The sequence below is a fragment of the Carcharhinus amblyrhynchos genome, chromosome 2 (assembly GCF_965287045.1).
Source record: "Carcharhinus amblyrhynchos chromosome 2, sCarAmb.v2.hapA, whole genome shotgun sequence".
Lineage (NCBI taxonomy): Eukaryota > Metazoa > Chordata > Chondrichthyes > Carcharhiniformes > Carcharhinidae > Carcharhinus > Carcharhinus amblyrhynchos.
Window position 1 is genome coordinate 76,765,956 of NC_137325.1, and position 12,311 is coordinate 76,778,266.

Here is a 12,311-nt window from a genome sequence, read left to right on the forward strand (position 1 = left end):
ATGAAAATTTGCATTTGTTCGGGAGTCTGGCTCACTCTGCAAGATTGATTAGGCTAAGGTCCTGGAGCATACACACACACACACACACACCCATCAAATAAAGAAGCAAAGTCTTACAGAAACTTTCAAGAATTATTGATGTGACATAACTGGAGGGTATCCACATTTTCAAACTGAAATCTTTTAGTATTTTATTCCTATTTACATATCATATCTTCCAGAAATAAAATACTTTAATACAGCGATGAGTAATATGGTATATGTATACCTCTTAAATTGTTCCTTCACCAGTTACATTAATCTTAATAATTTTCTGTACATGAGTTTGTTGTAAGCTATAACGGCTACACAAATAAAAGGTTATTTTCCATTTCATTTGTTCTTTAAACCATAAACAAGCAAGAGAGACAGTTACAAGTTAATGTTCATAGGTAGCTCAAATAACACTGGATAAACTATATACAGTACAAACCATTCATACAAATGAAGACTAAGATATAGAATTCATTACAATAACATAATTACAGTAACTGTTTTCTCAGACGCCAATCATATCGCCCTCAGCCAGAGGGGAAGTATGGAGTGTCACTGTGGTAATTGTAATCTGGACACACTTTCTGCACTAATTTGTAATCTGTACTGTAAAATGAAATATAAATACATATGACTTTAAAGGGTTTGGAGCAGAGCCATGACACATGGCTTTGAGTCTGCTCCTGGTAACAAGTTTTTGATGGATCGTAGTTGCAAAGCGTGGTCTTCTTCGCCTTGTCCACTTTCTCATACTCAATGCGGCAGTTAAATGTCTTTGAATCTTTGGCATCAATCACCGTCTGCTGAGCCAAGTCAAATTCCACAATTTTTGTAGGAGGCACCAGGCTGACAGAAACATTTCCCTGGCCAGTAGAATTGTGGCGAAAGTAGACACTAAAGGTACCATTTCCATGGTCCACTATTTTGCCTGTGATGAGTAGGTTTAGCTTAACGGTTTTGATGTTGGAATGAAAGTCTCCCCAGCCAAACATTTTCTTGAACTTGCCCGTTTTGACTATAGGTCGCCTCTTAAGTCGAGGGCGAGGCTCCTTCTGATCTGAGGCATTTCGCAACCAATCCCATATATCCTGGTCAGAGTAAGGTACTGGCGTTTCATAGTGCAGATCCACAGCAGTAGCATTCTCTTTGCCAGATAATGTCTGTGAAAGCAGGCGGCTGATCGACAAGTCTTTGCTGCTTTCTGTCCATATGTGCTTTTGCGTATTCTTGGGGCTGTCAGTTTTTAGAAGTTCTGATTTTTGAGGATTATTTCCATGAACGCAAGTAACCTGTAAGTATGAAAAAAAAGTGAGATTTTTTTCTCAATAAATGTAAAATTTCTATGCAGATTTGTCAATTTACTGTGTCGACAACAACATTTTACCCACAATAGTAATTATAAAAAGATTAGCATCTATATCAGGGCCTAATCACAATTTTCAAAAATATTTCTTAAGTGTTTCAACCACACTAATTTCAAATATAGAGATTATTATGTAGACAAATGCATGAACCATTCCTCATATAGCAAGGCCCTCAAAGCAATAAGGTGAAATAGCTCTGATGGTGGGAGAGGAATAATAGCCAGGACATGGCTGAGGATCTTTAACATGCACCTAAGTTGCTGGAATAGGCATGTGAAACTTAACATCTCATCCAAAGGAAAGCAGTTCAAACATGCAGTCGTCCTCAATAATTGGGCAGCATTCTTAGGCATTGCTGGGATGGGAGGAGAAGTGGTTGAGAACTAAAATATTGCCACAGCTAGCCTGAATGTTCCCTAGCTCCATCCCACACCCAGGCCACCTTTCCAGAGAGAGAGGCCAAGGAAATGGAGGGTGGGAGGTATGTAGGTGGCAGGGCTGTATACCTGACATGACAGTTAGCCAACTGAACTAACTAAAGGCCTATGAAGGCCTGTTGTCTGAGGCCCTGTGGGATTTTCCACTTGGCCTCCAGCTTCCTGCTGGAGAAAGTACAGGTGCTGGAAAACAGCCTCCAGCAACAAACCAGGAGACCAACACCTCAGGCAGACTCAAAGCACCCAATTAGTCTGTTGGGGTTCAGCAGCAGCCAGAGATTGGCCCGTGGAGGTGTTGTCTTATCCCCTTCCCCCCTCCCCCAACCCACCTCCCGCCCGCTTCCCTAGTAGTGCTCTGTCTGCAAAGACCTTCTTTTAATAATAAACTTTGAAATAAAAAGCTTGTTGCTCTGTTCATTATGTGGAGATGCCAGCGTTGGACTGGGGTAAAACAGAAAGAAATCCTACAACACCAGTTTAAAGTCCAAACAGGTTTATTTGTAGCAAAAGCCGCAAGCTTTTGGGACAGCCTGTCCCTTCGTCAGGTGGCAGGGAGTGCTCTGTTCATTGGCAGCATGTACATAAGAACATAAGAACATAAGAAATAGGAGCAGGAGTAGGCCATCTAGCCCTTCGAGCCTGCCCCGCCATTCAATAAGATCATGGCTGATCTGTTGTGGCTCAGTTCCACTTTCCCGCCCTCTCCCCATAACCCTTAATCCCCTCTCTTATCAAGAACCCATCAACCCGCTTCTTAAAAATATTTAGCGAGGCAACCTCCACCACTTCAACGGGCAGAGAATTCCAGAGATTCACCACCCTTTGAGTGAAGAAGTTCCTCCTCAACTCCGTTCTAAACCGCCTCCCCTTTATCTTGAGGCTGTGCCCCCTAGTCCTACTGTCTTTTTTGAGCGGGAAGAGTCTCTCCACCTCTATCCTATCCATCCCATTCATCATCTTATACGTCGCAATGAGATCTCCCCTCATTCTTCTAAACTCTAACGAGTACAAGCCTAGTTTATTCAGCCTCTCCTCATAGCTCAATCCCCTCAACTCCGGTAGCAGCCTAGTAAACCTCCTCTGCACTCCCTCCAGGGCCAAAATATCCTTGCGCAGGTGCGGCGCCCAAAACTGCACACAGTACTCCAGCTGCGGCCTCACCAATGCCCTATACAGCTGCAGCAAGACCTCCCTACTTTTATATTCAATCCCCCTCGCTATGAAGGCCAGCATCCCATTCGCCTTCCTGACCACCTGCTGCACCTGCAAGCTGGGTTTTATCAGGGATGTCAATATTGCTAGCAACTTTTAAAATTACTGTTCACCTCTTAAAGGATTTGGCAGCAGGCAACAATCACTGCAGATTGTGGGCAATAACATTCAGAACAGAATGTCATTGCCTATAAGGCAAGGGCCTCCCCATTTTCTAAAGCTACTTTAAATATTTTGGTGGAAAAGGTTAGCAAGAGAAGGGATTTCCACAAGACATCAGGAAGATTCCCAGGCAAGCAGCCTAATGTGAGTGAGAAGGGAGCAGAAGCATTGTCCTGTGGGTATAGTCAGAATGCAGGAAGACAGGGCTAGCAAAAGTAAATCTTCTAACTCATAGATGTGTGCCTAGCTATCCACTACCTGTAGCCTCCACATTTTGAAACCTTGCTTCTCCCAATTACTAGCAGTCTCCTCAATCACTACAATACACATCACTCCTTCTGACTCTGCTACAGCACCTGCTGGAGATATGCTCCTCACTGTTACTCACTTTACTTCCTCAATCACTATCATTTTTCACACACCTGCAATGCTAATCTACGTTGACAAGCTCCTTCTCCAAACACATCACTACTCTGACTCACACAGTTCCTTCTTTGCTGTGAGGTGAGCTCTCACACAAGAAGGGAGCAGGTAGCCCCTGAAGAATAGCCACATTTCATCCAAGTTCTGTCACCACTGGAAGAGCAGGTGATGGATATTGTAAACAGGGTACAGACAAAAAGAGTGATATCTGGTGAGGCTGGACGACAAGTCCTGAAGGGTTTTAAACCCTTCCCCTCTTTCCCTTCTCACATGCTTCCTGATGAATTGCTGCTTCTCTCAGAAGCCAGTCATCAGTTTCTGTTTACCCACACTAATACATGCTAACCCATGTCCCTTTTTTCCAACTCAGATCAGAAAGGTCTACACATCCCTCATGGAGCAGAAGGTGAAAAGGGCAGCCCACATTTTCTTGTTTTTAAATTCAAGCAAACATGATTGAAAACCAGCAGTGGAATTGTTCATATGCCAATCTATTAATGGACAATTGCTATGTCAACTCCATGTCAAATGTTTGCAAATATGGTAGAAAGTCAATGTGATAGTAAAATATCAATTACATAAAGATTGATGCACTATGGATATCTGACACTAGATGGCAAAAGAGCATTTTATAAATATTGTACTGTAAAATATTTACAGAACATGACACAGCCATTTTAAGGCGCAATATATTAATTTTTAGTTTTTGTACACTTTGATTTGTTGAATCCAACACTGGACTCCTGAAAATGGGACAAAGAAATCTAATTAGAGAATCAGTTGCAATTTTGATGATCTAACCATTTAATCAGTAACAACCGCATGACAGCCCAAAGAGACTTATATTGAAATCTGCAAGTTATAGAGAAGAAAGCAGCTGCTGTAGAGACAATCTTTAAAAACTACAGGCAAAGGAGGCAGCTGCCATGGAGACACGCAGTCTCACAAAACTGCTGAGATGGTACAGAAGGAGAGGAAGCTGACAATGCAGCAAAACAAAGGATTTGCCTGACCATTTAAAACAATGCTATCTAATAAGGTGTGCAGCGTGTAGATAGATAATTGTGAGCTATTTTAGGAGAACTGTACTCTAGGAGGAAGAAGAGCTATTCTTAAATTGAACTGCTCCCTCCATAACATTTTTGTATTTAATTTCAGTGTATAATTATCCAATCTATGATCCTCTGATCAGTTCTCCAATTTTCATCTAAATTCATTGTTAACAATTGAACATTAAATTATAATTCATTTCTCGCTAGGATACTGAACATATAGAAACTGTTTCTGCTACGATGGCTTAATTTGAGGGCAATCACGTAATGATATACACACTTGCTTGAAATTCTCTTCACTATTTTGCTGAGACAGTAACCACCTAAAACAGGTTTAGATGTTTCTATACTAGAGGGAGAGGAATTCACATTGTGCATTAGAATACAATGGCATCTTTCAGAATACTTGCAGCCACGTCTTGTAGCCAGTAATTAGAATGGAATGCATTTTTGTTTACTTAATTAACATGAAATACCTATTTATTAAAATGAATGTCATCCTTTTTTTATTGCAGATTCAAACTGAGATGAGAAGTTCCCAATTGTAATATTATACACAGACTCCAACCAGCTATGGCATGATCAATTAATGAAAGTAGAAGGAAAAATGGATTTTACACACTGTAAAATCCAAACAGTTCAGTGTATTGCTATAAAACATGTCCCTTTCTCAGGCAATTGAAGTTCATTATCTCATCTAGTACAACACAGAGAGATAGCTACCTTCTTGAGATCTTCTGTAGGGCTCTAGAACGCTGAGTGATTTTAGCAATTGGAAGATCATGAGAAAGCACTTTTAATCTAGAGATAAGTGCTTTGTTGCGGCATTTTAATATTCTTGGTGGTTATTCCAGTGTATATAACAAAAAAAAGTAAACAGCAAAAATAAAACAAATGTTAAATGAATACAAATACTAAGAGAGTGCAGTGATTGAAGCTACTTATAAAATATGCAATGGAAACAATCTCAAGAAATCATAATGCTACAAGAGGATTTGATCAACACAAAAACAACACTACAAGGAGAAGATAAACCAATTGTGAATCACTAAGATTCATTGTTTTTACAGTAATTTTTAAAACCTCTTCTAATAGGCTACACTATAACTAAGGTTGTAACCTTCACTACTCATGTTTAAATTATGTGCATTAAATTAGAATAAAGTGCAATTACTGATCAAATTTGTAAATTTAGGTTTTTTCCAGTAACCACCAAAAATTGTTTCTCAATCTAATCTGTTTTTCTTTCTGTTAACAAAAGTGTATAACAAAAATGTCCAGAACAGTTCAGCTACAATTAATACTTATATTGATGTCTAGCATCTCAGTTCTTGTGTTTTAAAAAAATCATTTCATAATATTATTTAATTCTTTAGGGCTAGCTTCTCATGGAATATTTCCTTCCCTGACTGGAATAATTCTAAATCTGTGCAATATAATTCCAGATATCAATATGGTGAAGAAACATCACTGTTCTCAAAAAATGTTGATCGGATTTTATGGTTAGCAGTGAATAAATAGCATACACAGCTCATTGTGTTTATGTTTGCCCATAGATATCCACAGATTTTTTTTGCTTTCTGTTAGGCTTTTAGACAATAACTTGTAGTTACAAGAGAGTCAAAACAACTTGGCACCCACTGCAAAGGATCTAAAGCTTGTTTTAACAGGATAAGCAACTTCTGTCTGGATTTAATGATCGTGGTGGTAGGCCTAGAAAATCTGTAACTATTCCCAGGCATCCAAGTGTGATTAAAAGCCAATTAGGCATCCACCTGGTTCTGAAGGTTCCCAGGGTAGATGTCCAGCCTCTAAGAGCTGCTCAACAAACAGAGGATGGCCTTACTTCAGCACCAGCAATGTCCCAGGAGCAGTGACAACCGCTGGTACTACAGTTGACCTCTGGAGTAGCCCAGGGAGTCCAAGAACCCAGGTAAATGTAGTAGCCTCGTTGGGACTAGTCAGGCAGACTACAGTTGAGGGGGGGCAGGAACGGTGAAAAGTGGGGTTTAAAGGGTAGGGAGGATCATCCCATAGGTCTCTCTATTGGGCACAATGTAACTGAGCAGGAGAGCTCACCTAAGCTCATGGGAGGCCCACCAGGACCTGGTGGCGTGGTCCCCAGGTTACCTGCAATGGAAGGCTGAGGGCCTTAATTGGCTCTTTATTGGCAAGTGGCAACTTCAGTGGATAGCTCATGGATAAGTACAGCATTTCATACCAATCCATGTATTAATCCTTAGCGACAAGTTCTCCAACAACCTCACCATCATTTGTACTCAAAACCTGGGATATTTATATTTAACAGACCAAAATCTCATCAACAGGAAAATGTTATTACAAAATTGAACTGGAAAACAAATATGCAGCATTCTCACAAAACTGTTATAAAATCTAATGTTTATGATTTTTTCCTTGATAAATATATTAAGGTGTGTGATTCGTATGTTCTCATGAAACATTTATCCTGTGCCTTTGCTGTCTGCATTGCATGGTATCAGCAAAGCTAAGTTAAAGTTTATTTATCAGTCACAAGTATGGCTTACATTAACACTGCAATGAAGTTACTGTGAAATTCTCTTAGTCGCTACATTCCAGTGCCTGTTTGGGTTAATACGCCTAACCAGCACATCTATCAGACTGTGGGAAGAAACCCACGCAGACAGGGGGAGAATGTGCAAACTCCACACTGAAAATAACCCAAGCCAGAAATTGAACCCATATCCTTGGTGCTGTGAGGTAGCAGTGCTAACCACTGTGCCACTGTGCTGCTGCCAGTGCAGACTGCTCCTGGTGCCAATATGATGGTCTCCAAAAGATCGTTCTGCTTTACTTCTTGTTGTTCCAAATTTAAACAATTACTGCAGCAGAAATTGCATTTTTAAACTTAAAATGTTCAAAAATCTCATGCCACAGCTGGTCTCCTTTCAATTTCTACTGATTGCAAAGTGCTGATAGTTCTATCATCAGTTCATCGCAATCAGCAACAACTAGCCAACCTGTTATTTGCTTGTCAGCCTTTCGGCCAAAATCAAGCGTTAGATCAAGCACAGGATGGGGTGCAATGTCTCACTTTGTCAGCTTGGATCTCGTTTGTTTCTCTTATGGGAATCTTGAATTGGATTTGATTGGATTTTGAATTAGGTTTTTTGGAACAAGCAAGGAATGGATTTGGGTTTGCCTGGTCCACTCTGAACATTGACTTTGCAACTTTAAGTATGGAATAAAAAAATTTTAAAAAACAGTGTGTATGTATTGAGATCTATCTTATTGGTGTAATGGTTAACACATTTGCACAACAACTGAAAAGCTCCTGGTTCAAAACAGGGCAGAAACGTTGTGTGGAGCTCTGTCTTGCCATATATCACTGTTGAAGTACAGTTGGCTCTGCAGAGTGGGGGTTTGAGGGCAAACTACAAAAGAAGTTCTCACGGTATTGTATTGTTACCAATAAAAATATTAAGAGATGGAGCTGTGCTATAATTTTCAACTGAATAAATGGTATCATTGCTACTGTTACTTAGATGTATTCTCAGTTCAAATTAACTCATCTGATAATTTATGTGTGGATCATTGATTGCCCCGTTCCATTTCTGGCATTCCATTTATAAGATTTTGGTTTCCATATAATTACACAACAGTCAATTTCCACATGTTGACAAACTACTCAATCGATTTGACCTGTGAGAATTGAAAAGAGATGAGGAAATATTTACTCTCATGATCTTCTGCTAAATGTTGTTGCTCAGTAGCACAGCATTCCCAAGAAAGTCTCTTGCCTGTCTGGCTGCCTCCTTGATAAAAGTGAAGGGCATAAGGGAACCTTACTTATATATTTATAGAACAAAACTGTGATCAATATTTCCACCATATCATTATTCGTCAGTTATTTAGTTAATCAGCTGGAGTACTTTTACTCCATAGGTGTTATCTTTGCGGTATTGATTATTCTACAGTTCTTGAACCCCATGTATTAACAAATTTCAGTTGTGCCTTTTGAAAATAATTGGACATCCATCTACTTTTAGTTGGACAGGATAGAAAAGATTTTAAGTTTTAGAAAGCTGTAATAATCCTAAATAGCAAGGTGAGCTTAAAATAACTTTCAAATCAGTGACTGCGTTCTTACTGTCAGCATGGGCTATCTTCATTCTGAGTGGACTGCTGGCTCTGTTAATAACTCTGAACCTTGTTTAAGGAGGCTGAGGTATTGAATTGAGATTAGTGGTGTCCCTAACTATCATTGACGGAAAGATTGGGACTTCACCTGGTGACAGACTTAAATAGTATTGATTCACCTGTCATGAAACACTCAATCGTGCTGATTTGAGTGAAATATGATCATCTTCATAATTTGCAATATTCCTACCTCCCACGTGCTAATTCATGTCTTGTCTCCTCAGCAGGGCCTTCCAAATAGCAGCCATTGGTGTCATAAGAACATAAGAACATAAGAAATAGGAGCAGGAGTAGGCCATCCAGCCCTTTGAGCCTGCCCCGCCATTCAATAAGATCATGGCTGATCTGTTGTGGCTCAGTTCCACCTTCCCGCCCTCTCCCCATAACCCTTAATCCCCTCTCTTATCAAAAACCCATCAACCCGCGTCTTAAAAATATTTAGCGAGGCAGCCTCCACCACTTCAACGGGCAGAGAATTCCAGAGATTCACCACCCTTTGAGTGAAGAAGTTCCTCCTCAACTCCGTTCTAAACCACCCCCCTTTTAACTTGAGGCTGTGCCCCCTACTCCTACTGTCTTTTTTGAGCGGGAAGAGTCTCTCCACCTCTATCCTATCCATCCCATTCATCATCTTATACGTCTCAATGAGATCTCCCCTCATTCTTCTAAACTCTAACGAGTACAAGCCTAGCTTATTCAGCCTCTCCTCATAGCTCAACCCCCTCAACTCCAGTATCAGCCTAGTAAACCTCCTCTGCACTCCCTCCAAAGCCAAAATATCCTTGCGTAAGTGCGGCGCCCAAAACTGCACACAGTACTCCAGCTGCGGCCTCATCAATGCCCTATACAGCTGCAGCAAGACCTCCCTACTTTTATATTCAATCCCCCTCGCTATGAAGGCCAGCATCCCATTCGCCTTCCTGACCACCTGCTGCACCTGCAAGCTGGGTTTTTGCGACTCATGCACAAGGACCCCGAGGTCCCTCTGCACCGCCGCCTGCTGCAGTTTTTCGCCCCGTAAGTAATAGTCCTTCCTACCATTCTTCCTACCAAAGTGGACCACCTCACACTTGCCAACATTAAATTCCATTTGCCATTTCCTGGCCCATTCGCCCAGCCTATCTAGATCCTTCTGCAGACTCTCCACACCCTCCGCACAATTTGCCATTCCCCCAATCTTGGTGTCATCAGCAAATTTCGACACCCTACACTCGGTTCCCTCCTCCAGATCATCTATATAAATTGCCATTGAACCCTTGGAGCAATTCCTACTGAGGGTTTCGCATGCCTCATCCTTACCATGCAGCAGTACAGGTGCTCACACTTTGCCCAATCAGGCAACTTTTTGATTTGTCACCTGATTCACGGTTAACAAATGTGTGAGAGAAGAGAATGTGAGCTGAAGAACTCCCCAGAGAAAACTGTCAGGCTCTCAGCTGGACATACATTCTGGCACTGGATCCATCAATGAAAAGGATAATCAATAAAGGGCAATCAATAAGGGATAATCAATTGTGACATATAGCCAGACTTTCCAAAAAAGAAGGGCTTCCATGATTACAGACAGAATGGAAAAGTTCACATGAGTGGGTTCATGCCACAGAGCAGTGCGAGGGTGACTTCTTCTTTAGATAGATTGCCAAACTCTATTGAATATCAATCATACCAATCAAATATGGCTATGCTGGCCTTAACCACAAGCTGTGCAGACTCTGGATGCCAAAATATCTTCCACTTTAAGTAGCATGACAACACCTTAGTCTTGATCCCCAATGACTCTCCACAGGACCCTGCAACTATATCCCCAACTACCCGATGACCTCCAATATCCTAGCATACCGCCTTGAACAAACTACTCCAACAATCCCCAACCACCCGATTATCCTCCTGACCCTGACTACCCACACTCCAATTACCTCCACTAACTTCCCACCCTTCACACAACCGACGACCTCCAAACTAATAAACACACTACACAACTGCACTCCTGATCCCACAAATGCCTCCGAACTCTTTCATCCCAGACTAACTTCCAATAGCCTCCCTTCACCACCCCTCAAAACTCACACCTGAGTAAAGCCCACGCCAATACAAAAACCCACCATCACTCTTGACTACCCACCCACACCCTCATTATGCCATACCATCCATTACCCCCTCTATACCTCCCAGCTACCTCCTCGCCCAGATATATTACACATGAACCTTCTGTCTGTTAGCTTTTAAACAAAGGGACATTTAAGTTTACCAGAATGTGGTCATTAGTGCTGTAAAAAAAGGGCTTTGATTGGCCTCCCCAATGCCCCTACACTCCAAGGGAGGGACTCCAGGAACAGTTATGCTCCATAATTCTCAAGAAGCCCAGGTCGGAGGTCGGGGTGAGAAATGTGGAACTTCAGTCTAAGATAAAAAATAGGAGTGAAGTAGCAATCCGACAGTGATTACCACTCCTCAGAGGATTTGGTCCACAGTCCTGAAACTATTTTGCAATTTTGCACTGCTGGCAAGCAGTTATTATCACAATGAGAGTATGTTGAAGATTCAGAACTACAATGTAGACCTATTTCCTGCACAAAATATTTATCTGCTGGAAATGCGTGATTAGTAAAAAGACCACATGCCCTATTGGCCCTCTACTGTGAAGTTCAGCAGCCTGCAAAAACCAAGCACAAAGAATGATCACTTAGGCCAGGTATCAAAAAACTGCTAACGCTTCTGGAAATAAGCATCAAGTGAGCATATTTTAGGAAATGTACGACTCTGACAAATACACAAACCACACAAATGGTAAAACATACTCCGCATGAACAATTGCAAAGACAGACAATGATCGAAGGATTGAGGAAATACAGACAAACTGCAAGCCAAAAAAAATTGAAAGGGAATATATGCAAAATGTTCTCACAGTCACAACAGAAATAACTGGCCAGTTTAGTTTCAACATTCAATCTGATCCGAGTGCCGAGCTTTTGCAGTGGGATGACATGCTAAAGATGATATAATGGGCAAAGTCTTCTCATCTCCAAATCATCGGATACCACAAGTATGACTGAAGACATGCATCAGGATCTTGTGGAGGTCCTGACATTTGGACTTGCGTGGGAATTACCCGAGAAGTTTCAACTTCTGATGGGTAAGTCCCCTACACCCCAAGACCGTCTGCTGATGTCTCCATTTCTGCATTAGAGTGAGAGAATTTGGACAGTTCCATGGTACTCACCTGCGCAGGATTTTCCAGCTGCACTCGCAGCAAGCCAGAAATTCCCACCCGAGGTCAATGGACCTTTGCATGTTCTGCCCCCACCCACTATGATTCCCGTGATGAGTGGGACAAGAGTATTCTACCCTTTGCCCAGGAAATGTTAGACAGTTTCAAACCTAGACTAACATCTGGGTAACTACACATCTGATTCCTCAATCAACCCCTTGACCGCCCGTCCCCACCCCCC

The 12,311-nt window shown here is 41.5% G+C and overlaps 1 protein-coding gene across 1 annotated transcript in view; it reads right to left on the reverse strand.

Annotated features, from left to right (window-relative positions):
* Positions 1 to 218: 218 nt before the first annotated feature.
* LOC145361071 (neurexophilin-1) overlaps positions 219 to 12,311 on the reverse strand; it is a 124,345-nt gene continuing 112,252 nt past the window's right edge. Inside the window, exon 2 of the mRNA XM_080216645.1 lies at positions 219 to 1,322. Coding sequence (XP_080072771.1) covers positions 561 to 1,322 — 762 coding nt within the window. The 3' untranslated portion in view covers positions 219 to 560. The remainder of the gene's footprint in view (positions 1,323 to 12,311) is intronic.